General features: G+C 41.9%; 1 protein-coding gene across 1 annotated transcript in view; it reads left to right on the top strand.

Moving 5' to 3' along the window:
- The window catches only part of zfpm1 (zinc finger protein, FOG family member 1), a 74,531-nt gene that overhangs the window by 33,179 nt on the left and 14,739 nt on the right, over positions 1-26,613 (top strand). The window contains exons 3-4 of the mRNA XM_079567185.1: positions 4,236-4,373; positions 22,299-22,432. Coding sequence (XP_079423311.1) covers positions 4,236-4,373; positions 22,299-22,432 — 272 coding nt within the window. The remainder of the gene's footprint in view (positions 1-4,235; positions 4,374-22,298; positions 22,433-26,613) is intronic.

The raw sequence follows: 26,613 nt of genomic DNA, 5'->3' as shown, positions 1-26,613 counted from the left end.
TCTTATCCGCCATCTGGACCTGCGACGCACACACACACATGCAGCCAGATAACCAGGGTGATAAGAGCAAGAGAAAAACACATTCTAGGACTAACAAGACCTGGCATTTTGGGTTCACAATCACTTCATCTTTGCTATTTCCAATGGAATCATTTTATATTGACCGTTGTAGATGTGCTGTGCAACTGTTTAACTGAGGTTTAAGGACTTTGAGTCATATGTTTGTAAGGATTGGCTATAGATTGACGGTGCATTTACCCCTGAATGAAAACACTTTTGAGTTGATTATTCTGAGAAGAGACCAGTTCATAGCAGTCGAATTTATGTTCATGTGTTTCAGATTTTATTCAGTAAAGTTGTCTTTTGTCCCTTTTGTGTATGTTCTATTGTTCATTACTCACAGTTCTGTCTCATTTTTAATCAGTCATCATAATCAAATGGCTGTCGTTTGAACCTTATCAAATGCAGCTTCTGAAAGTGAGCCTTCAGCCTCCAGTCTGCATCAGTGACTTTGTGAGAGTCGGACTTCTCAGAAATGCAGCAGAAACAAAGTTCCCTTTTCTCAGTATCTTACTTGTAGATCACAGGAAGTTTGATCAAATCCATTTGTGCTGATTAGACAGTGCAACCTCGCACTGATCTCTCATTGAGCCCTGCTCTGGGCAACTACTTGTTTCTTTGTTTCTTTCAATGAACAGAGTGTAGCATGCCATCCGTGAATATGTCAGTTTTTTTTTTATTTTGTTCATTCATTTCACTGTGAAAACCATTTTTAAAGTGTGTGCATGTCCAATGAAACCCTTCATAATCTTCAGGCACACCAATTACTTTAATAATTCTTTTTGAAATGCAACCAGGGTGACTAAGTTCCTCCCACAGCTATAGCTGAACAGGAGCTTCCTGTCTGCACTTTATGACCAAACATGAAATACCAGACAATGAGCGGGTACAGTAGTTGTAAAGATAAATCAATATATGGCAAAGGCATCACATTGAAAAGATAGCTGATCTCTTTTACTATAACATTTGAACTTGAACCTTAAACTCAAATGTTTATAGTTGTACTTTGTAAAAAGGTTTTATCTTTGTTGACTCCATATTTTTTATTCTCTCCTTTGACAAGTCCAGTCTTTTTGTACAACATTATGACATGTGACCTAGTTATAACAATAAAACAGTAGTACTGCATTACAGAAGGACATGTGTGTTCCAGTAACTGCAGTGTTACTACTTTAGCTTCACAAATCAGTTTTTGTACTGATGGGGCAACAATGGCTCAGAGTGTGTCAGTTATTGGAATCCTCATTCCCACAGGTGGAGATTGTTGTATCCTTGGGCAAGACACTTCAACCTGGATGAATGTGATGTGTGTGAGTTGATAACATTGACTTAATATTTATAAACTGCCATTGCTCATTCTTCCCCATTTACATGAATTACTCCATTTGAGAGAGAATCCATGATGGCTGCTCTATCTCCTTCTACAGAGCATATTCCAAAAAGGCGGGAAACTCTTCTCAGTGTTGTCTCAGGAATAAACCGTATTTTTAGAAACGATCAGTCTTTGGGGCCAGGCTTTTCAGTTGTTTTTGACACTTGTAAAGTCACCACTGGATTGCATGTTATTGCATCTTCAGGAGTCTCCTTTAGCCACTAGGGGGTGGTATGGCAGCTATGCCAGCCCCCGCCATGTGGACCAAAGAGAACTTTTCTCTGCCATTGACTGATAATGGTGTGGGGCCAATGGCGCATTTCGGCAGCTTTGTTTGCCTCAGTCTACGACCGAGAATGGAGTGAGTGAATGACTACAGTGTAGTGCTTTGTGAAACTAATGACACAGGCTTGTAAAGCACATGTGTGAGCCGTTGTTATTACTATAAAGACATATGGAAGAATTACAGGATTTCTAGTTAATTGTTTTCTTTACTGCAATACATACTGCATTCATAGAAGAAGAAGAAGAAGAAGAAGATCTTTATTTATATAGCGCCTTTCACAGACATATAGTCACAAAGCGCTTTACATGAGACAGTTGTACATTCACTCCATACTCGGTGGTGGAAAGCTACGTTTGTAGCTTCAGTTTCCCCTGGGGGAGACTGTCAGAAGCGCTTTCGCGACTACACACGTCTGCGCCAACGGACCCTCTGACCACCACCATTCACTCACACACATCATTCATCCTGGCCTAGTCTTCCCATACAGTAAACACTTCACTCCTGACCACAACGGTGAGTAATTGGCTGGGCATGAAAGGCAGTAGCGAAGTACTGAGTACTGCAAAAGTTGTGAGGTTGTTGGGTGACTTTGCCCGGCAGGTGTGACAGGGGAAGTTCATCTTATCAGATTGATGGAGACTGTCTTGCTGTCGGGGCGGGAGGGGTGAGCAAGGGGAGGGTGAGGGAGAGGAAAGGGGGGTTGGGGGGGTGTCCTGGCAGAAAAGTGTCTGTCGACTCCTCCTGATACCTGCCTCCCTGTCTCAGATGATATGGCTGATAATATTGATAATATTAAACGCAATAACTGTGTCTCCAGCTCCCCTCCCGCGCTCAAGCCGCTGCCGGATAAAATCAATGTGCCATTCAATGTGATTTATAGCTGAAAATAATGGCGGTGTTTAGGCGGGGGGAGGGGCCACATGTGTGTTAGTATGTCGCTGTATGAAAGGTGGACGTGACGTGAAGATGGATGTTGCCAGGGTTTTGCCTGTGTTGATTTATTCTGAGATGCAGATCCCAATCTCAGGGGCGAGCTGCTACATTAAAAATTGCAGAAAGTGGAGGCGTCACATGGTCACGGGGCATTTATGGCTGGTATCGATTGGGCGCTATCGGAGCGTTATCGGAGCGGGAATGTGAGGGTAAACAGGCTCTTTGTGCACACACTGCCGAGGCCTTATCGAGGTGGAGAGAGGCGCAGGTTTGGGGAAGGGGACAGCGCACCAGGAAGTGGAGAGTATCTGGAGTATTTGGGGCATTTTTGAGATTTCGACATGTTTAGTCTGAACCAATAATCTCACCTAAATAATCTGCACCCAGGTGGTGTGTTGAATACCAATGTGTGTTGAGTATACAGGGCAATGTTGTATCATGGTGTGACGTCTTCGTTGTACATGATTTATGGCTTTAGTGATATAAGAAGGTGCAACTTAGGTTCATTATGTTGGCACACATTTGGGTTCAGTTTTAGTGCCGTTTTATTTAGAAAGATCATTAGTCAAGTGGTTCAAACTGTGCTATGTGTACTTCTTCGTCAGGGTGATCTGCAATTTACACTTCATTTTTTTCAACAAGAGATAATATAATGTATCTGGAGTTTTTTTTTCTTGTTTATCCTCTGTTCTTCCAGTTTAAAGGCGCCACAGAGGCACTCCAGTTTGTCAACCACTGTTTAGAGTCGCACATTTTTATTTGAGCTAGTTAGCTATTCTGTCACATCAAAACCGTCACATGCATATTAAATTGTACAAGTTGTGGATTCCTCTAATGAACTGCACTGCTGCGTCACTTTGAACCAGGATCCGATGATAATGATGAAGACACAACAAGTACAGAGAGATGCTGCGCCCTGATAGGCCGAGGGGCTCCGATGCAACTATTAATCTAATCTCACTAATCGGGATCCTGCTAATGGGGAGGGACACTGTGCGATGAACCAGACGATAGTGACTCCACAGCCAAAGTTCAGGTCCACGTTTCACACTGCTTTGGATTGGTTTAGATACACTCCACATAAAAAGCGAGTGCATTGTGGCGTATGTTTAGCTTTACATCTGTGTCTCTATAAGCCATTGTCATTGCCTCACAGTCTTCCTGCAATTCAGCGCCGTGTACTAACCCGAAGGCGCATAGATTTTGACCCGGCAAAAACATAAGGCATTTTTTGGATACAGCACTCAGGCTTGTCCACAGGGAGGGGTCCAGATGTGCAGACAGCGCGGGGCAGCAGCGATGCAGTTGGACAGTCACATTGAAGTCTGTGATGGTTGAACCAAATCAAAGGGTTCATGTGTGTGAGAGCAGGAGTAGCGTTACAGCAGAGGAGCTTTGATCTGCAGACGGGAACAGCAGCACAGGCCCCGCTCAGGGACTGCACATTCTGCTGCGCTTCCACAATCACAAATTATTATCATTTCATTTAACAGTTCCAGCTTTTACTGAATTACTTGATGCTTGATTTGATTTGAATTTTCTGCGAGATTACTGTAAAACTTATGATGATTATTGTGTGCACAGAGCCCCACAGCCAAGATTCACGGGGCGGTCCTGATGATGAAGAACAGCCGGCGGATGAACAGGCCCCAGTCCAGAGTGGTGATGAAGAGGATGATGAGGGAGAGGCGGAGACAGAGGGGCAGCAGCGGAGCAGGCCAGGTCAGTGTCTTACGCTGGTTCGAGATCAGCAAACGCTTTAAGGGTGCCACTTAAAAGATGAAAGAGATGAAAAAGATCCTCTGAGTGAGTTTGCCACCACTAGATACGCCGCTCAGCAATGATCCTATATTTGCCAACAGAGAGGAAATTAGGAGAACATTTCAACTGACCTGTAAATTGAATGAACACCTGTAAACTCCTGTATTTCTCTGGCTTATATTTTCTCCATCTGCTGGTCAGTATTTCTGCTGAAATTCATATGACCTCCCCAAACTTGTAGCTTAAAAAGTAAAATATAGTTCTGTGTTTTCTTTTCACGCTTCAGGTTAAGAAGCAATGCCAGTGAAACCTAATGTTTTTCGAGAAGAACCCGTAACAAGACATAATGAATGTAATTAAAGTAGTTGGGCTGAAACTTCGATTATTGAAATAGTTGACAACTGTTTTAGTAATCGATTAATCATTTTCTAGTAAACACAGACTCAAATGGAGCAAAAATGACATGACAATTATGTATTTTTGATGAAAACATGCTTTGTTTTTAAAGTTAAGGTCTGTAGTGTTTTGTTCATTGTAAATTTCATGAATATCTGTCTTTGTCTCATCCAATCAGAAGCAGAATTAGAGAGTCTCCTACAAACATTCACTTTAAGTTTACTCCATCAACATGTCATGATGACTTTAGCTTCATGTGGTAGAAAGATTTGATTCGATTAATTGTAAAAAGTAATCAGTAGATTAATCGATTACCAAAATAATCGTTAGTTGCAGCCCTAAGAAGTAGTCAATGAAATGACAAATATGCAAACCGTATGGAGTACGGTTTCATCAGTTGGATTTTGATTCTTTTTCCTGGTGCTTATGTCAAGATGTTTTCAAAGAAGGTAGTTAGAAGTTCTGGTTCTTGGGTCTGTCATGTTCATTGGAGGAGTCTGGTGCTTCAGACCCATCTCAAAGCAACCACCACTAAGCAGAAACAATGGTAGAAATAGATGCGTGGCGTTGTGGGGCGAGGAGGGGTGTGATGGAGAGAGCCGAGGAGGAGAAGGTGGATGGATGGAGCGAGGGAAGAGGAGGAGGAGGAGGAGGAGAGGAGGAGGAGGGGGGCTCGCCACGATAAGAGAAAAATTCAGACCGGTCAAAGTTTCCTTTTTGCCAATCGTGCTCCTGATAAAGACAGCGCCTGCTCCGGAGCTGATAGAGGGGCTATCTCTCTCCCTTACCCCCCCCTCTCCCCTCCCCCATACCGACGCTCAATCGCCTGTTAGTTTGTGAAGACCGGAGGAAGGGAAAAGACGAAGGGAAAAAAAAACAATAAAAAAGCACGGCCCGTATCAGCTCGGCATCGCGGTGCTACCATCAGCCAGCCACCGCAACAGCAATTAATATAGCTCCAATTACTATTAAAGGGACAGGCCTGGACGGGACGATAATGAACACATCCTCTGGAATTAACAAACACACACCCACACGGAGAGAGAGATGGACATGAAACGTGTGGCGCCTGAAAAACAAACAGCGCATTCCTAATCTCCTGGGATTGTTTAACTCATTGAAGACAGAGAGAAATAAATAACAAAACAAAGCCAGATAAGGCGGGAAATAAATAATAAAATTATAGCAATTCACTTATCTGCTTTTAGCCGCGTGCACGTTTGTTAAGAGTTGAATACATTTGCTCACGACTGTCATATTGAAATCCATAAGGACCATAGGAGTACATGTTAGTAAATAGAACTATATGAAGCTCTGTACTTAATTCAAACATATAAATGATTTCATTGTGAATTCATATGGATCAAAATGTTTGTTTCTCTCAAGGCACAGGGAGGGCAGGGAAGGTTCAGGCGATCGGCTTCCTGACAGCCTGGTGGTTAAAGCTACAGATACAATATATTGGTTTTAATTGAATTTAATTGTGATTTTTCATTGTTTTTAAGTGTTTTCAACTAACACACTTGCAGTGGGATCCAGGCAATGTTGTAAAAATCTGTAAAGCCAGGTGCTCTTCAAGGAAAAGGCCTATGGGCTATGAAATAGTAGGATCTTGCAAAAAATATATAGGTGTGTGGCAAGAAGTGCATTCCTCAGGGCATAAGGAAGACACTTTGTTGTGAAACGCGTAGGTATTTCCATGTTGAATTAAAGGACTTTTAATTTTTCTATAACAGAATGCCTCAGAATCCTTTTTGCCACACACCGATTGGTACATGTCTTATGCAATATCCTACTATTACACTTTCTTTTTGTTTACTGTTTGTATGGTTTCTGTTGTATCTGCTACTGTGTTACTGTATTCACTGAACCGTGTACTAGTGTATTAGTATCACTGCTAGTCAACCATGCTTCAAGCTGAACCTGCACAAGCCATTGAATCGAAATCACACTTTGAATAGTTTGCAATTAGCAAAGTGCAAAGACTGCAGTTATGTAGGAGGCGCAATATCCTTTGAAAACAACAAATTGAACTAGATTTTGGGAACCCTGTAGGTTTGAGCTCTCCAAGCATGTTCTGGAGTATGTAATTGCTAAAGGAGCTAAACAGTTAATCTTTCAGTCTACTCGTCAATGTTGATGGTCCTGGGACTTTATAAAATGTCAACTTGGTCTTTATTTTTTAAATATTTGCTTTTCCTAAATCCCATAGATGCAGTCAGATGCAACCTCACGTGCCCTTTTGAACTTATAGCTAAGTGTTCCACTTCACTCTTTTTTCTCTTAATTTTAAACATTCTGAAGCATTTGGAAAGAAAGTAATTCCATGATATGACACTTTCCCATTAATATTATAACCTTATTATACTAATCTCTCCATTTATTCCAATAATTTATTCATGTAAGTCTATTTGACAGTTGTTGCTATTGTTTTGACAGACGGCAACGACAGAGCATTTGGATTCACTTCTGTAAAAGATAATACAATTCATTAGCGGCCGACATGTTTGACACCGTCTGTGAGCCTAATGAGTTGTTTGTCAATCCCAGTAAAGTCCTTAGTCACAGATAATAGTCAGGGTGGCTCTCTTTTTCTCCTCTGCTTTTTTTTTTTCTCCAACAGTGGCTCTGAGGCTTCCATTAACACTAGACAACATTCAAATTAGAGAGATAATAAACAGTGCGGGATTAGAGCAGTCTTCCATTCCCGAGCCCCCGTGTGCAGTGGCGGAAGTCTAGGTGGGGCCCGCTCCTATCGGGGATGCCGTGATAGCTGCCTTTTTAATCTACTGTGTGTCCATAAATGCCTGATATGCAAAATAAATTATGAAAAAGGATGGAAAATCTTTTGAATGACCTTGCAGGGCTGCGGGGTTCGATATTTTCCCCTTCGCTGCTTAAAATTCTTGATATGCAAATGACCGTCAGAGTAATCCCCTGTCATTGGCTGCTCTGGTCCCACATTCTTTCAACTGAGGACTAATCCATTATCACCACGGGCCTATGGTTTCTGTAGGTGGAAAATCTACTGTATTTCAGTCGAGGGCAAGAGTTCAATGTCAGACGAAGAAGGTTAGAGTACAGAGAGAAGTAACAAATATTATTAACTCTGCATCCAACCGCGTCAGCATTTGGCATTTTTAATCATCTTCTTTCACTTTTTAGGTGGTGTAGACACTGAATCATGAACCCATTATTTTACCAAATGTGTGGTGTGTACTTCTAAAAAAACACAAATACTTGGTCACTCCAGCAGTGGCCGGTTTTACTTTCTTACTTTAGGTGATTCAATCAATTCTGTCCCCAGCTTTGATTAGCTTCTGTTAGCATTAGCATACTATTTTCCACTGCGATCAAAAATACAATTGTGGAGATAAAACTAACTCAGCGATTGAATTCTCCAGGTTCTGTGCTTCAAAATGTCCATATTAACCTAGGTTTAGTTGGTAAAACCTGTACACAGGCCACCGTTTTCCATACTGAGATATGTTCTTACCTGAGCTTAGACGAGTTGATGTTAGCATTTAGCCCCTCTGCTTCTAACTTACAGAGGAGAGGAGACCGAGCTCTTCCATGTTTTCCCTATTTAAATACGGATACATGAGTAGTTACACGATCCAAGTATAGTTACACAAAATGAAACATATCGATTTTCGAAGCGGATAGAAAGGGGTACTATATTGTGAGGCGTAATAACACCTTAGGTGCACTTTGACATCCATCACTTTACACTAACAAACTTTACACTAACAAAGTTCCATCATGATGTTTCTCTGTTCCCGTGAGGCCTAAGAAATTGTTGGGGGGCTCATTTTAAAGCCCCGACTTAGTTCTTTTTAATGCAAGTCTCTACCGTTTTTGTCCGGCTTTTATCGGCATATTGTAAAATACCCAAATATCTTTAAGTCACAGTCATCTTGCTGGATTAATTTACCACAGAGCACCTCTAGCCATCAAACCTGCGACCTTCTTGTTGTGAGGCAAGAGGCACTAAACACACTGCCATCTTGAAAAGCCATTTTACAACAAGGCCTTTGAACACGGGGGGGAACACAAAGTAAGTCTCTATGTAACTCAGAGAACACAGACTTGCCCCAGTATCCAACTAAGAGGCAAAAGTGGTTGAAAATGTAAAGTGCGTATCAATCACTAAACCTATCCGTTGCTATGACACCACCGTCTGACTGTTGACAGGTGCCTCTTATGCCAAGGTGAAATATGAAAACCACCGTGGACCACATCAAAAGTGCGAGGTGTGTGTCAGACCGCAGCAATGATCCAAACTGTAAGCTTTTTCACAAACATCTCTCCCTCGAGTGCTCCGTTCAGCGAGCCATGACCAGATGCATCAGGCTGAGGAAAAAAAAAACAAAGCCCTTATCGCGTGGACAAAGTGATGAGGGTGCACCTTCGCCACCCATTCCTCTGGACGTGTGTGCGACTATGCAAATACAACGTCTCCCTTTTCCTCCGCCCAAATAAATGAGACTCTCTCTGGTGATAATATGCATATAGTGCGCCTTCACGCTCCATTATAATTAACAGTATGATAACCCAGCAGCCGCCCCCCGCACACGCACACACACTGAAGGGGTAAATAATAATAAACGTTATTACGGCTGCCATTCTAGTGCTTTATATGAGCTAATTTGAATAACTCTGGTGGGCAGGATAAGGAGCTGCTGGCCAAGCAGGAAAACCCCGCGCTCCACTGGCTCCCGGGGGTCCAATTGTTCGCCCTGTGTCAGGGGGTGTGGGGAGAAAATTGGGAAGTGATATAGCGTCAAAATCTTATCACTCTTTATCAAGGAAATTATTCATGCCTATATTGAAATAAAATTCAACATTTTCTATCAGTAATGGCATCTTACATTTAGCAGGATTTATTAGTGTGAGTAAATTGAATTGAATATTTTGCTGTATTCAAACGGCTGCCTCACTCTTTTAATGTAAATGGGGCGCCGACTGAAGGAATATTAGCTGCTATAGACTCGGTATCTTTTTTAGATTCTGCCTATGGGGTCAGCACAGACAGTTATATGCTTCCTTGGCTACTGTTATTTGCAAGCTTTATACCAGATGCCCTCCCTTCCCTGAGCCTTCTGTTACCCTTAAGACTGACATGCTAACAACCATTCACACAGTAGATTATATACACTTTTTCAACATTTTAGATCACAGTGTCAAAATATTTGTTGAAGAACTATCTGAAACACATTTCTACGAAGCTAAATGTGTGCTTATCATTTTGACACAAGAGTGAACCCTCAGTGAGACTCAGTGTAGACCCAGGTCCCCAACAGGCAAACCATAGTCCAAATCCAGAAATACAGATATTTTTGAATGTCTTGCCCTTAATAATAGGGTAGCAGCAATTTGTTTAAACAGGTTTTTTAAAGCTAAAACCTGGAGCTATGTTGTAGCTTAAAGAGGCTAAATGTGTTGTAAATAAACATTTGTATGCGAGATTAAGGAATGAATTGCCTCAATGCGTAGATTAATCAAAGCCAAAAAGGCCTAATATTGATTCATTTCCATCTGATGAGCTACGGTTTGTTTTTGTTGTGCAATGACTGCATATGCCTGAAGCTCTGTGGGCTTTGAACAGTTTTAGTCGGGGACCCCTGGTGTTAAATCTATACTCAGAGGTCAAGGGTCATCATGAGGTCAAAAGGTCAACCATGGACGTTCCACGTGAACCCCCAAGAGAAAAAAGGCAGCTTGAAAATATTTATAAACCAATGTGTTTAGACCAAGTGTGATCATTATAGAAGTTTTTACTGTATATTTATTTATTTTATATTTTATTTTATTAATGTTTAAACTTAGTCAAGAGATAGTTTTCTGTTTACTGTTTGTTGACTACACTGTGATTGAAAGGGAGCATAAGCTGCAGTACAAGCACTGAAGCAATCACCGAAAACTGTCCCTCATTATGCCGTAATATAAAAGCATAATAAGCAGCAGCAGACGGTTCAAAGCCAGTGTGAGGCTCGACTGTGAGAGTGGCGTTAGTGATGAGCGGTGAGTTGGGAGCCGAGATAATAATGTGGGTGAGGGGGTTTAAGGATCAATAAGAGCTGGAGATGAGGACTGACTGATAGTGAAATTACAGGTGAGCAGTGGGAGCGCGGGGTCACTGATAGAAGGATGAACGGAGATTATGTACAAGTGACAGCACACGGGCCGCACCACTTCACACAGGAACTCTCCAGCACGTGCTCTGAAGTTAATTGTAACTCAGTGTATTAGTGCAGCATCGACCTCCCACTGATGAGAGCAGCATCGTTCACATGACGACACTGACGACAAAGGCATTCATTAACTTTATTATTTTTTTGGCTTTTTGCTGAGATCTGTATGAAATAAAAACTGAGATACTCAATCTGATCCAATGATAAAACCCAGTGTAGTTGACCAGTACACACAGTATAAAGTTACATTCCTCCGGATCAGGTAATTAATCACACATTTGAACTAAAAGTACACCTCCCCAGTCCCTGTTGTGCCCCTCCTTCGTATCTGCAGCCAGCACACCCCCTGTCTCTGAGCCGGGACGGCCCTGTAAGCCCCTGTCTGGACACGCCGTCAATCAAAGAGCTCCTTCATCACGGTGTGCATCTGTTTCCACAGGGCTGACATCTGACAATCTCCTCATCTTAGTCAATGGAAAACATAGTTAATATTCTTTTTACCTTCTCTTAAATCTACTCCAACTACTTCTACTGTCCTGTCCTGCTCCTTAAAAATACTACTGATATTGTCACGATAAATACTATATCGACTTATCGTTCAATAAAAAAACAGATAAACGATGCATTTTTGAGCTCGATGTTTATCGTCTGTACATTTATTATTATTTCTTTCTTTGTAAAACTTAGATTTTTCACTGAAGCAAATTGAGTTTCAATATATTTCATGTTTACTGCAGCCTGGGTGGTATTTTAGGATATGATGTTACTCTCAGGCATAAAAACCTTTGTTCTAAAAGTGCGTCTAGTATCGTTAGAGTCAATAATATCGTTTATCGCGATACTTTCCTCCCTCAATATATCGAACTTCAAATTTGTTGTGTGTGTTTGTTGAATATGACAAAGAAGTTCTTAATCTCATAGGGGTTTTCCTAAATAAATAAAGATTACAAACAAGCTTTTGTATAACACTCATCTTAATATCTTGTTATTTTTAAGTAAAGAACCCCGGCCTTTCACACATAACGGATGATTCAGTGATTGGCAGTGTTTTCTTTGTCCTTCAGTGATGACCATCCATCCTCCCTCCATGATGATTGATGGGCGATAGGCAGTAATCTGCACAACATCACTGGGTGCTGTGGCATCTGCTATCAAAATACGGCCGGACAGAAGCCTTGCACTGTAGTATTTGTTTCTCTTCAGCACTGTGAGTTTAGAGCAGATAAAAGTTTTGTGTTAAAGTGTGATCAAAGCCTTCCCTTGGGGATGGGTGGAGAAAAGTGTTAGGTGCATGAGAGGAGGTGAAATGTGCGGGGTATCGAGATGATTGAATGTGTTGCCTATGGACAAATGATATACTAAAAGTGAGCATGCATGCGCCATAGCGAAGTATACGCCGGTTCAATTCCTTGGCCTTGCTTAGTTTCTTTATGCTTTAATCAGGTCTTAATATGCGCTGCAGCTTCCTGATGTTTACGTAAATTGCAGGGCCCATGTGCTTCGTGGTTTATTCCATAGGAGAATGGACACTTAAAGTAAATAAACACATTACTCGAGCTTAAGTGAAATGAATTGTGCGATGTCGCCAAGTACTGCCCGCCCGTGTCCAATTTTAGTGCGCTCGTGTCCCACATTTTGCGCACATTCAGCCCTTGCTCCGAATATCAGCGCGTTATCGTGGTGTGTCCCTGTCTCTCTGTCCTCTGCTCTATCTGCTCCTCACAGTTTCCTTCCTGACACAGACAAAGATCCAACGGTGCAGCGGCGGCTCACTGTAGACCTCGCATCACTTTGTCAAATGGCTCAGTGCGCATGGGGCCTACGTGGAAGCGCACAACCCCGCTCCTCTCCACCACCACCAGCGCCGTGATTAACTGTGTAGCCATGGATCAGTGCCTCAGACAGTTAGCTTAATTAATATCAACAACAGCGAATGGGAGGCAGATATGAAGGATCATTTTTAATAACAGCAGGATAGTGTTTAGCTTCGCAGATAGAGGCAAGTCACTCCAACATATCAGTTTTGTCATGTCGGAGAATTCGGCACTTTACTTTACAGCACAGTATTGGCACGGTGATGGGAGAACCCAGTGCGCCAATCACATGGTAATCACATGGAAACTTTTTAATTCATGGTCCAACACGTATGCTTGAGTCACCTGTAATATGATTTTTTTGTTTTGTTTTGAACACGTTGAGCACAATCTGCAAACATGTATGTAAATAATGTACACTACAGGTAAAAGTTTATATGTTTATTTTTTTTAATCCCAGCAGTTTAATGCCTCACTACTTAAATGGAAGCATAGAACAAGGTTGCTTTGTTGTAAAACCTTTGACCTATGGTGTATAAAGCCCCGCCCAACCAAGTGCATTTTCTCCATTACAGCTTTACCCAAATCCATAAGGTCCGTAAGCCTATAGACCAGTGTAATGCCTTGAAAGCTAAGACCTACAAAACCCATCTAAATGGATCATTTTCCTCGCGTTGTCTCCATCGCTTTTTTGTTGTTGTTTTTTTCATCACATATTTCACACATTTTCATCACTTTTCTTTTGCTCCTTTTATGGCATTTTTGTTGCCTTTTTGTTCACACTTTATAGTCACATTTTGTCGCTCTTTTGTTGCATTTTCATCCTAGTTCTCGTCTCATTTTTGTGGCTATTTTGTCACTTTTTTCTTGAAGCGTGAGATTTAGGTAAAGCCAAACTGGAGAAAATGTGCTCGGTTCAGGTGGGGATTAAGAGGTTATTGTCGAATCTACAGTATGTAAATTATCTTTGATAAGTCAATGTTAACTTTATTTACATATATCGCACATTAGCTACATCTGCCCAAAGTGCTCTACAACAATCATTAAAAAGTGCAAGTCTCTGTTTCACACCGGCCCCCTGCTGGCCAGCCCTCACACCTGCGCAAGTAAACTGAGCAGCGCGGCCTGATGACATAATCACACGGCACTGTTTGTTTTTATGTCAGGCAAAAGCAAACTCATTTTGAAAAAAAATATATGTATACTTTTGTTCCCGATTATGCTAATTTTGTAATCATTCATCATAATAATCGAAATTGTAATCGAATTTCGATTAATTGCACAGCCCTATGTCTAAGTGTCTTCAACGCACAGCAATAAGACTGTAAATCATCAGAAAACATAATTAGTATATTCTTGGTTGCATTTTAGAGACACGGCTGCAAAATGCATTATGTGTCTATTATTACAATGCTATTCGCGTCCAACTACCCCATGTCATTACTGTGCTGTGACGTGAACTACAATCAAATTTAGTGGCCTGAAAAACATCTGCATCACACATTTCCTCATAAATATGGAAAAATGGAAGTGTCTTGCTCCAAGGAGATGGGCATTCATCTACCAGCCTTCCAGTTATTGGACAAACCGATCTTCAGCCAAAGCCACTCTCGCCCGCTTAGTTCTGATCGGACGCAATTAACAGATTAAGAAGAACCTCTGATTGACCCAAGCATACGAAGCAATTTTATCAGCGTGTAACTTTTGCCCATGTCTCCGAGTGCGCGTGCTGCCGATACAGGCCTGATTGAAACGTCCTGTTCCGCCGCAGCCAGAAGGAGTTGTTAAAGCAGACGTGAATTAATGATTGAATTAATTATCAGAGTCACATAGCGTACAATTAATTTAGTGGCTTTGCCTGAGTCTTTTTGCCGCTCCCAGACTGTGCGCACAGAATGTCAAGAAACAGTTTCTAATTAATTTATGTGTGATTATCAGGCCCGAGTTTCTGGAAGGTCTCCACTTTCAATTTGTGACAGTCGTTCAGAGTGAGAGAGGCTCAAGAGCGGAGATGGAAGCGAGCCGGTCCAACCACTGTCCACGTGAACATTAAGGAATTATGGATTTTATTTATAATGTACTTAAAGGCACACTGCGTAACATTTTGGACTATACTGTTGACATCAGTACAAAACATGTTTCCCGATGACCAGCTCGACACAGAAAATACTATTACTGCCGTGGGTAATCAAAGAATGGATTAAGATGAGGACCTAACCTCTTTAAATCTGAAATTCTGCTGACTTTAGTCGACATCTCCGTGGAAACGAGCTGGAGACGTACCCACTCCCAGTAAAGTTACAGTCATGTGTGTCTTAGGAGAGATGAGCCGCTCACAGCAAAGGCACATGTTTGTTTGTACATTAAAATATCCTTCAGAAAATAGATGCTTGTATTTCAATTGTATTTATTGGGTAAAATTCTTCCGCTGTGTGGCTTTAAGGAATCTCAGTGCTACAATCACCAACACGGCTGTTGTTGGGTTTTGTTTTGGGGGATTGTTGGCTTGTAGACTTTATATTGGGTTGGACAGTTCATTATTTTCTGACCTCTTTTAGTCCAACACCACACTTATGCACCACAAAAAATGTTACATTTGAAGGGGGTAAATATTAGAAATTGGGTCACACTTTGTTTTACACTACCTTGTTATGTTGCACCAAACTGAATTTAGTAGATTGTAATCTGCTCTGTAACAATCTGTTATAACCTATGCAGTACATACACAATGGAATGATATAATCCATAAAACCCTTAGAGTTAGGGCTTAAGGTTGTAGGGTTAGAGTTTGGGTCGTATGTCTTATTACATTATGTACCTCCAAAGTACTAATTCATATTATTCCATTGTGTATGTACTACATAGGTACAGGTTATTACAGATTGTCGCACTTCACATTACATTGTACCAAATTTGGCTGGTACAATGTATCAAGGGTAGTGTACAGTAAAGTGTTTCCTGAAATTGTATTGTATTTGTGTTGGAAATGAGAAATGAAGAGTTGATTTTGTTACATATTCTTGGTCGAGTGATGCATTACATCTCAAGTGCACACTTTACATGATCATTTAATTCAGAAAACTCTCAGAAAATGCGCTTCAAATTGGCTCTTCAAAAGTTATCAAACCATGAAAACCCCAGAAGGTACAAGAGTTTTCATACCATTTTCTAGTTCTTAAACAATCGCTTTTCTTCAAATAATAAGGTTTATTGCACAGTGTTTTTTGGATGAAGGCCTAAGCTGTAGTCTTGCATGCGAATATCCAGTGCGTTTGTGGTTTGCAGAGAGCGGCGCGTCCCTGCCACTTGTTTCGCCTTCACCCCGGTCGACAGAGGAGCCTGGCAAATGCCTTTACTTTCCCCTCCTCATTTTATCTTCCTCCACATATTTGTGAATTTGCATGTTTGCTTCTTGCTCTTTTCAGCCGCTGTATGTATTTTGCAGATAAAAGTTCAGCAGTGCAGTTAAGAGAAATTAGTTGGGTAAACAGTGGTAAATGTCAATGATAAAGTTCTGTTGAAGCTCATCTGATTAGACGAGCTCCGCAGGTGTCTTATCTCGCCTGTGCAACAGAGGGTAAAATGGAAATGATTGTGTGGTCCTGAGCAGGAGATGCATATCCCACAAATGTCTATCTGTCGTGAGCGCGCGGAGCCAGCCGGACTCCCGGGACCCAGGGGTGCTGCGGGGAACACGAGGGAGAGCACAAAGAGAACAGAGAGGCACAGGCGGGAGTTTGCTTTTATCTGAGGGTAAGAATTTAAGCGGAGATTCCACTTGGTCATCACGGAGCGAGCGTGAATTTGAATATGACATTTGCTATTGTTTTTATTTGGGAGATGGAATGTGCTAAGTGTAAAAGACGTACAGCAGATGTAGGGATTACAAACGGTCATTGGCAAATTGGATTCTTATTGTTGTGTATTGGGTTTTAAACTTTAAAATGAAGCTGGAGCAGATACCGAATTGTGACGCAAAACAGAATATCATAAAAGTAATGCAAGTTGTACAAATGGGCAGAAAGTAAACTGTGTTATTTTGTTATTGTGTTGGAATTATAATGTAGTAATACCGAGGCCTGTCACAATAGTTACGATATCGACTTATCGTCCAATAAATGACAGAGAAATGATGTATTTTAGGCTCAATATTCATCGTAAATTGTGTTTCGTTGAATTTACCCTCCGTCTGATCTACGCAGTTTTGTTGTATAATGGCAAATAAAGCTCTTAACTTTACTTTAATTAAATTTTAATTGCAACTCATGTGATAAAGGATAAATACTTTTAGAACAAGGGATTACTGAGATTTTTATTAAGATTGAGTCCATTTCAGTGGCGTCATGTGGTCCTCAATAATATCATTTATCGCAATATTTTCCTGCCACAATATATCGAACTTTAAATGTTTTCGCCACAGACTTAGTAATACCTATAAGAACCAGCCTCCAGTTTAGGTTTTGGTTAGAAAATCTTATAGCCTATCACATGTACCGTGTGACAAATTGAAATCCTGATTTAGCAGAATTAAATATTTTTGTCACTCAGTATTGTAAATTGTTGTTTTGTAAGTATTTGTTACTGTTTATACTGGCGTGACAGCATTGCTCCCTGAATATAAACTCATCCCTGTGAATGATTGATGTAAGGGCCTTTAAATAACCATAACGTGTTTGCCGGAAACTGAAAACAATAGATGTGGGTCAGCCTAAAAGTGCTGTTGGTTAATCTTTCACCATTGAGTAAAGTTTGGTTCACAGTGGTCAGGTGGGACGTGTTGGCCGAGGTGTTCCCGGGGCTTTTGTGTGCCCGCATTGTTCCCCGTGTTCTCCGTGTGGACTGCGATACAGAAGGGAACAGGGAGGTGTTGGATTTGTCATTCAGCGGAGGTTAAACCCCACCTATTAGAGCGGGGTCGGAGTTGGCGGCAGATAAAGATTTCCTGTTGTACGGTGTCAAAAAATCAATAGCCGCGCCGTGATGTGCTCATTTGATTTCAACAATAGTCTTTTTAAAATCAATTAGGCCAGATAGAGCCGAGACAGTGTTGGATTACACCTGTGCGCGTTTCCTACTGCTCCTCATTGATATCCAATCGGCAACTGCTCTTCAGGCTCTATCCGTGGACTTAATTTATGCACTCAACACACTTCACTGTGAATTTACATTAACTGTAAGGCTTAAGGGATATACCTTTATCCCTAAGAAAATATTGACTTTATGCACAATGCAACAGCTCTCACTTGAATCAACACGAGTTTTTTGTTTGCCATTTTGCAGCAGTATACAGTTTGTGGGCACCTCTAGTCACTGAGAAATGTTTTGGAAAAGTTTAAGCAAAAATTGTAAACCAAAGGTGTAAAAGATTTGATTTTTGGAAGAATGAAAGAAATGTGAGACTCTGCTTTCAATTAAAGCAGAATTAAGTAACTCATGCCCCTAGAGGCCATAAGTGCCACTGCAGGTGTCGTAGCATGTTGCGTTTTTTTTTTACTCCGTGAGAGTAAATACTGAAGAGAAATGACAAACACTTACACGATGGTAATAATTGTTTTATCGTAAGGTTATGGATTTTCACTCAAACATGGCTGTAAACACTTCTAAAGTGGCGCTAGCCCACAGTTAGCTTTGCCCGTTAGCCTGTTAGCTTCTTCTTCGTGATTCTTTTCTATTCTAGTGTGTATATAGAGTTCGGGAAAACCCAGAGTTACCATGGAGATCCGACTTGTCTGCAGCTGTTAGCATACATTTCCACAAACATTAGCTAAAAACAGTATAAAAAGTGGAGGGGAAAAGGGTTGGAACAACTCTGTTAGCTGCTGAGTCATTAACGGTAAATACATCTAGCTCACTGTGGTGTCCAAGTGTTTTGATGTGAACAGTAACAGTACTTTGTTTATAATTGCTGCTAATCCCATGATGCTCAGCAATATGACATCACATTCCCAAACTCTATTGCGCCTCTGACCCGGTGCAGGGAAAGTTGCAAGTGTGGTTTTCTTCACCATGTTTGCCCTGAAGAAGCCACTATATTCAGAATTTCCACAGTCAAAAAAATCAATGCACTATATACTGAGTTATATTGGGTTGCTAATGATATATTCTGTCTTTTACATTCAGATACCTGTCAAAAAGAGGTTATTCTAAAATGTGAAATGTTGAATAAACAGCCAACCACATTGAGGGCAGTTTAAGTAAAAAATGTGCCGCCTCATAAACACTGTACTGCTGCAGTAACTATGTGTGAGGCTCCCTCCCTCTCTGCAGCGGCGTTAATTGCGTTAGTCGTTCATTAATGAAGGCTGATTGTTTTATTGTGTCGTCTCGTCAAAGAGGCCTGGACGCCCCAGTGGCTGCCGAAGCGTCTGTATCGCTAAGCCTTTGTGTGTGTCTATGTGGAAGCGTGCGTCGAAGTGAACCGCAGTGCGCATACAGTGAGCCCAGCCTGCTACATATTGATAACAGGCCTATCCAAAAATACTGCTGTTTTTTTTTGGGGGGGGGGGAATGGGATGTCCAGCCGGATCCAAAAGGAGCTGTGAGGGCTCTGAGGGTGTATCTTCAACAGTGCGGCCATTTCGATAAGGTCATTACGGAGGTCCACGCTGGGCAGGAGGGTAATTAACAGGATTAGGCGTGTTGCGTGTCTGTTATCCCACTGAACACTGTTAACCTGTTGGGATTACCACAAACACTCATTAACGCAGCAGCAGCAGCAGCGATAGCTTCAATCCACCGGTGCTATGAGCAGAACTTAGCCCTGATAGTAAGTGATGCTGCTGTTCAGTAATTTCACACCACTTCATAAGCCTAAAGTAATGAAGTACTGAGATTATAGCGCCAAGTTACTAACTTTAGCTGTATCAACGCTGTAATAAGTACTCATGGCATACAGTGGTCTTTGTGTGTTGACTAATCAAATCAAATTCACTTTATTTATCCGTTGGAAACTTCACTTGCAGAGGAAGTGCCAGTACGGGCTCGTTAAAAACAGCAATGAACATGTGCAAAACAGAAAACTTAACATTTAGCGAGTGGCCTACACTACACTGCATTGCTTTTTTTCTTTTTTATACTATTTTGTTTTCTATTTTGTTTTGCAGTGTGAGCCTAGGGATGGATTTTACAGTATCATAAAGCAGCTTTGAAAAATAAGAAAGCATTGCCAATGTTATTCTGAAATTATAACTACTGCCTATTAATGAACATTTAGGCAATTTTATTTCCAAGACCAATTTATAATATCGCACTTGCACCGTGATGCACCGAACCGTGAGATGGCTGAACGGCTACACCCCTACTTAAAACACATGCTGGGTTTATACCGGAACGGATGCTTGTGTCGAGTTGTTTTGGGTGAATGTCTTGTTGCTTATGGGGTCAAACACCAGCTCAGTTTCACAATGAGGGTCAGTGGAGCCGGTCAGTCAGATAAGACGATCATGTGACCTGGGTCAGCCAATGGCAGCGCGGCAGATCGGACTGCGATAGAGTGAGGTGATAGGGCAGGTCACAATGGCAAAACTCAGGCCTCACAGGATCATATGAACTGGGGTACGAGCCAAAACTCCTGATTGACATTTGCTTTAATTGATAATGAAATAGTAAAATGGCCTGATGGTTGAGGCTGCTGCGCATTTACAAGGAAGACTGTTCGTGCCTCTGCGTTGTGTGTCGAAGTCCTAGCTCTCCTGGTGTGAAACTGTGCTGCCTTAGTACCATTTTAACATCTTGTACATGTTGTGCAACAAGACAAGGCAAATAAATGGAGGTATTGGGTTTGCACCAAAAGCGGTTGTAGCCTCACCATTGGTACAAACCAGAAGGTGAAATGGAGACCCACCTTAAGCCTGGGTCATTTGATCAAACTCTGATCTCCACCTGAGCCCCGAGGCCCGGCTCAGCTCCTGTTGCGTCTGGCGCTGTGTCATGATCACTGTGGACTCGGGCCGGAGACTTTTACAGTAACTCAAACCTGGCCAGAAGCACTGCACTGTTCAATGATACTTGTCATTTTACACTACTCTCACTATACATCACATGGACACATTTCAGATTTGGATTCTGTGTATGTCTTTGTCAGTAGTGGAAGCCCCAAAGGGTTAAAGAGATGCTTGCCCCTGGAAGAGCATCTATCATGAAAACCTTTTTCTTTTTAGAGCAACACCTGACATGTTTTATATTAAAAAAAACACAAGAAAGACATCTTATGAAATGACTTGGAATGTAAAGACAATACAAACCATGAAAAAACAGAAATAATGTTGGTACAATGTAGCACAGCGGTAAAGGGTGCTCCTTGTACATTATTTTGTGTTGTGCAAAGAGTAATCCTTTTAAATGTGCAGTACTTGTTAGGATTTGGTGACATTTTGAGTCTTGTCGCTGGAGCATGAAGTGCTAGATAAAAGTGTGGTTTGACTTCTGCACAGGAAAAACTTCCCTCAACAAAGAAACTTTCTCGCTCTACTATCAAAGCCATGTTTTATAAATCATCATGGGCTTGTCTGTACGGCACGTCCTCTTCAAACTGCTCCCCCCCCCCTTCTCCTCCCGTTCATAACCCCCACCCCGGCAGCAGCAGTTGTGGGAAAGCCATTTTATCAGCGTCTGTCCGTTGTTCTCTGGTGGGGATAGATACAGAGAAGATAGATGAGTGTTTTGACATGGAGAGTGTTAGACAAACACTCTTATCGGGCCCGCCACTTTAGACCGACCCCCTGGAACAGCCGCCTGTGCCATGGACAGCAGCGAGGAGGCAGAGGGGGCAGAAGAGGGAGGAGGAAGGATCTGTGCCCCGGTCCGATCAGACTTGTCATATGGACGCAACAAGGAGAACCAGAACTGTCGAAGAATTTCAATACTAAATGATACTGCGTGCAGGACTCTTGTAAAATTGCTATTTTTACTTGTACTGCAGATGGCTGTTGATGGAGGTGCACAGGCATTACAAATACCAAAAAATCACACACTACTCATAATTAACAGTATTACTCTGCTAAATGGGCATGTCTGCGTAACTTTTGGGTGCTATCATGTTGTATTGCGGTCCCTTTCTGTCATGCGTGGCCCGACTTGTGTGAAGCGTTGTATAGATGGATTGGTCTCTCTGTGGCCCTGTGGTGATCCAGCTCTATCTGTCCTGCTGCAGACTCACACCACAGCTGTCATTGTCATCCGTCTGCACTTATCACTGCGAGGAAGTGGGAAAGTACACAAGCACAACTTTTCCTGGGCAAAACTTTAAAGTCCGGACAGTGCAGGTTTTGTGTGCAGTGCACCCCCTGCTGTTGGCTGTGGGGGTGAGGTCAAATTAAGGCCATCTGTAAAGTCAGTGTATGGCCTGTTTCTTGTAATGTATTTTTTTTAAATCAGTGAATTAAAGGGTAAACTGAGTTGTGAGTTGAATTTCCTCAAGATAACATGTGTAAAGTCGATTTCTTTTGGTTGTTAATGTCTCCCTTGTGTATCTTGTCTCACAGAGGACCTGCACATAACAGAAGAGAGTGGAGTTTGTACCATTTTGACTCGCACCGACCTCTGTCAGGACACAGTGTGGGGGCCTTATCCCGGAACAGTCCAATCAGAGGGCGGCAAGGAGGACCAGGAAGCACAGGTGAGATGCCAGTATTCGCCTTTATCCTGACAGCGTTTTACTCAAAACAGTTGGACATGATGTAAATACGCAGGATAGAAGTTAATTTGCTGATTATTACAAAATATCTCATCTCGTTCTCGTGTCTCGGCCCACCCCTATGATGTGAGAGCAACATTGTAACACAGTAAAAAGCTTTATAAAGTACATTTTGAATAATATTCCCCTTTAAAGGTAGTATAAGGACTTGTTTTTCTACCATGAACTAGGAAAAGATGATACCTGTCAACATTACTGATTGGAAAATATTTTTTGAAAGCTACAAATTACCTTAGTACAGGTTGTAGGTCAGAATAATTGAAATGAGAATGATATATTTTGTTCAGCCCCTTTGTTTACTTGCTTATGTAATCTGTAGGGCCCAAATTAGATTTTTAATAGTTGTTCTATTCTCAAACACAGCTGCGTCTTTATGTATAATGTTCTCAAGCAATCAGAAGCCTTTTGAGTCATGTTTTTCTGTTTTCCCAAACCTTAAAATATCACTTGGGGTATTTATGCTAGAAGGATAATTATTTGTATCATTCTTTCTAGGTGAAATAAGCAACATACGTGTGATCTTTTATGTGTCAGTAATGCCGGTCCTCTTTACACACTTTGAATCTCGAGACTGCCATTTGTCGAGGCCTTTTGGTTACTCAAGTCCAATGGTGGTTGCCGACTAAAATGCTGATCTGATGATGTGTCTGCGGATGGGAACGTCTTCATTCGTGTTGCGCTTCTTGAGAACAGTGTGTGGGAGCGGACAGGGCCCTATCGTGTGTACGTCCATCTAATCACATGATAGTGCGGTCGGGAGAGGCTTCCTGGCACAGCGCAGGCAGTCAGGCTACGGACAGACCTCATTAGACTGGAGACAATAATGCATTTTCTAACCACATTCCACTTGGTAGTCCCAAGCCCGGGTAAATACATAGAGTGGAGATTGTATTTTATTAATTCAAAAATATTTCAATTGCATTTTGAACAGTAGGTCACAGAACGGCACATTTAATTGCAAAAGGGCGTCTGTTTCAAGGATCTTGTGTTTGACGTGAAAGCACCCGGACATGTGTAATTTGAATCTTTTCTCTATTTTTTCCCCCCCAAAGCCATAATAGTTATTGTACGCTGTAGTTTTGCTGAGCTGTTGACCCGGTCCACATCTGAACCTTTGTAAAGTGTATCCAGTTTCTCCCTGTCTCTCCTCTCCCCTCCTCTGCCCTGGCCCTCCCCAGACGTCCGCTCGTCTTTTATCTCCACATGGCGCCATCCTCCAGCACAGCAAACCCCAGTGATTGATTCCTGCTTGATAGGCTCTCATTTCGAAGATTTGCTTTATTATCAGACAGTCAGGTTGGGTCAAACTGAGAAGACATTTGTGTGTGTGTGTTGTGTGCACGGTCACCTTTTGTCCCTCGCGGCAGTCCTTTAGTGTCCCGTCACTACCTATCTTCGTATATCCTCATAGAAAGCATCTCATCGTGACTCATTTAATACCTATTCCTTCTTCCTTCATGCTGGACCCTCCCTGGTCTGTGCTATCGGCTGATGGGGAGTGTGGAGACGGACTTCTCTATCTATGGCTGATAGGGTCTAATCACATTCCTCCCGTGTTTCTCTCCCTGTCACTCCGAGTTCCCTCCACCCCTCTGTCCACGGGACCCTCCCTCACTCTGGTCAGCAAGGGTCAAGGTTGTCCTCATACATCCCAATAGTAATGGAAGAAATACAGAATCAAATTGTCATTAAAATAGTTACTTAAAGCAGAACTAAGTAACTCATGCCCCTAGAGGCCATAAGCGCCACTGCAGGTGTCGTAGCATGATGCGTTTTTTTTTACTCATTACTTGTCTGTGAGAGTAAATACTACGCTGACAGAAAAGACAAAGGGAGAGAGAGACATTGTACATTGTGCCACAACTCAATTACACAATGGAGATTTTATTTATTTATTTTTCAAACTTGGCTATAAACCCTGCTAAAGTGGCGCTAGCCTGCAGTTAGCTTTGCCCGTTAGCCTGTTAGCTTCTTCTTCGTGATTCTATTAGTGTGTATTGGTGCCTCCGACCCAGAGGCAGCGAAGTGGTTTTCTGGACAGAGACTCCAGGGGGAGATGAAAGAATGAAAGACCCCCCAATCATCCCATCAACACTTGTGTTACCCCCAGAGGGAATACGAAAAGGATTTATTAAGATAAACAAGTTACTTAGTTCTGCTTTAAAGGTGATGTTTGTGGGATGTGCTCTTGTAGTTTAAAAAAGGCACAACTACTACAACTGAATCTGAGTTGCCTTTAGCTGTGTGATATTGCCTCATTTCAAAGCTAAGAACCTCCAGAATACAGTTGCTTTAACTTAACAGCTTTATTATTACTTGATTGTTTTTTTTTAGAAAAGAAAAATCTTACATACTCCACTGTACCGTTAATTTTCTTTGTAGGTTATTTTCTGAGGCCTTTATAGTCCACAGTCTATATAGTTTGTCGTTAGGTATTCCACAGTTCCTAAACCCATTTTATTTCATTGCCGTCTCACTTTTACTTTTCCATTTTAAATCCAGTTTCTGCCTGTTCCTCTATCTCCTGTCGTTGGTTTTAGTCAGTGGTGATCTGTGCTCGGGCTGTACAGGCCTCAGGCGATGCCCCTGCCTCTGTGGGTGAGATTGGCATGGCCCTCTTTGCTTTGCCCCCTCCAGCGTTGCCCTGCCTCTTTCAACTTCTCTCTCGGTAAATTTACTTCTTATTTGGCGCGCCCAGATAAGCTATCAGTTAAATACGAGGCCTACCCCAGCAACACGGGCAGATGGAAACGGTGGTCACATGTGCAGAAGCTCACGTGCATAGTCCAAGTTGTGAGAAATATACAAGCAATTACATTAAAAGCTGTGTATGGTCTGCAATGTTGTGTATTTCCTATGTGTTGATACATAATTTGGCAACTGCGTCACTTTGTAAGAAGGAAAAGTGATGGTTGTGTTTATCTTCTTTGACATACTAGAACTGTACTGTTTTATCTTCTATCTCCTGATGATAATTGCTCTATACAGGGAAATACAAAACAGTGGTTACTAAGTGCACATATGGACAGTGCTTTGAAACTGATAGGTGCCAGTGTTGGGAACAGCAGACGAGACCCAGCCTGCTCTCCTGCTTAGATCTCCTCGGTTTGATTAGCCGCTTGCTAACCAGCCTGTGTCATATGGAAATCCTGCCATTTGCATCTCTTGAGAAAGCAGCACCAAGCCATTTATCTATTTAAATATATTCTGTGTGATATGGGTGTTGGACTTTAGAACAGGCTGTAATCGTGTTTACTGATGCACCGATCAGCCGGCGGTGGATTCCTCACGCTTTGTGCTTGAGTGAACAGTCTACCTCCGCTAACCTCCCATGGTAACCTCACAGGCTCAGTGTGATTGGATCACAGTCAGCACATCTGATATTATATCTGCTGTGTCTGATTGGATACAACTTTAATTAACTAATAGTTCAAGGGCACATGATTGGTTCAAAATGTACAGAGGGGCTGTCAAATTATGGATTTGATAGATAAAATCCAGACGAGTGATAACCTTCCCTCAACCAGAGCATGTTTCTATAAACAAAATATTCACAGCAAATTGAAGTTTACCCTGTTTAGAGCGTCTTCTAAACAATTCTGTTCCAGTTTTCGTTCTTATAAGTGTCTGCATTATCTTTTAAATGAAGAACTGATCAGCCCAAAAAAACAGGTCAAACTTGTGTCAAAGGGGGAATATCACAAGATAAAAGACAACATCAAACCCCTAATATTTGACATTCATGAACAGCTATGACATTATATCTCAGAAACTTGGACGATGTGTCACTGGCAGATGGTGGCAGCTGTGTTGTGATTGGATCATACAAAAAAAACATCAGATATTATATCTGCTCTGCCCTGATAGGATCCTCTTTAATTAACTGATAGTCAAAGGCCATGTGATTGGACCAAAGCTTTGGAACTTCTGTCTTTGAAGAGCGCAGAGAGATGTTCAGCTTGTTGCATGTCCACAGTGAAGTCTCCACATTGGGCTGTTATAGTCCCTGCTCGGCAGCAGCATCCCAGCGCTCCGGAGTGTTTCGTGGAACAGCCGCCTGGAGGCACGATCCTAGAAGGAGCGCAGAAGGGGAGTTCAAAGCG

The sequence above is a fragment of the Gobius niger genome, assembly GCF_951799975.1.
Source record: "Gobius niger genome assembly, chromosome: 12".
In the NCBI taxonomy this organism is placed as follows: domain Eukaryota; kingdom Metazoa; phylum Chordata; class Actinopteri; order Gobiiformes; family Gobiidae; genus Gobius; species Gobius niger.
This window is presented reverse-complemented; position numbering and strand designations above follow the sequence as displayed.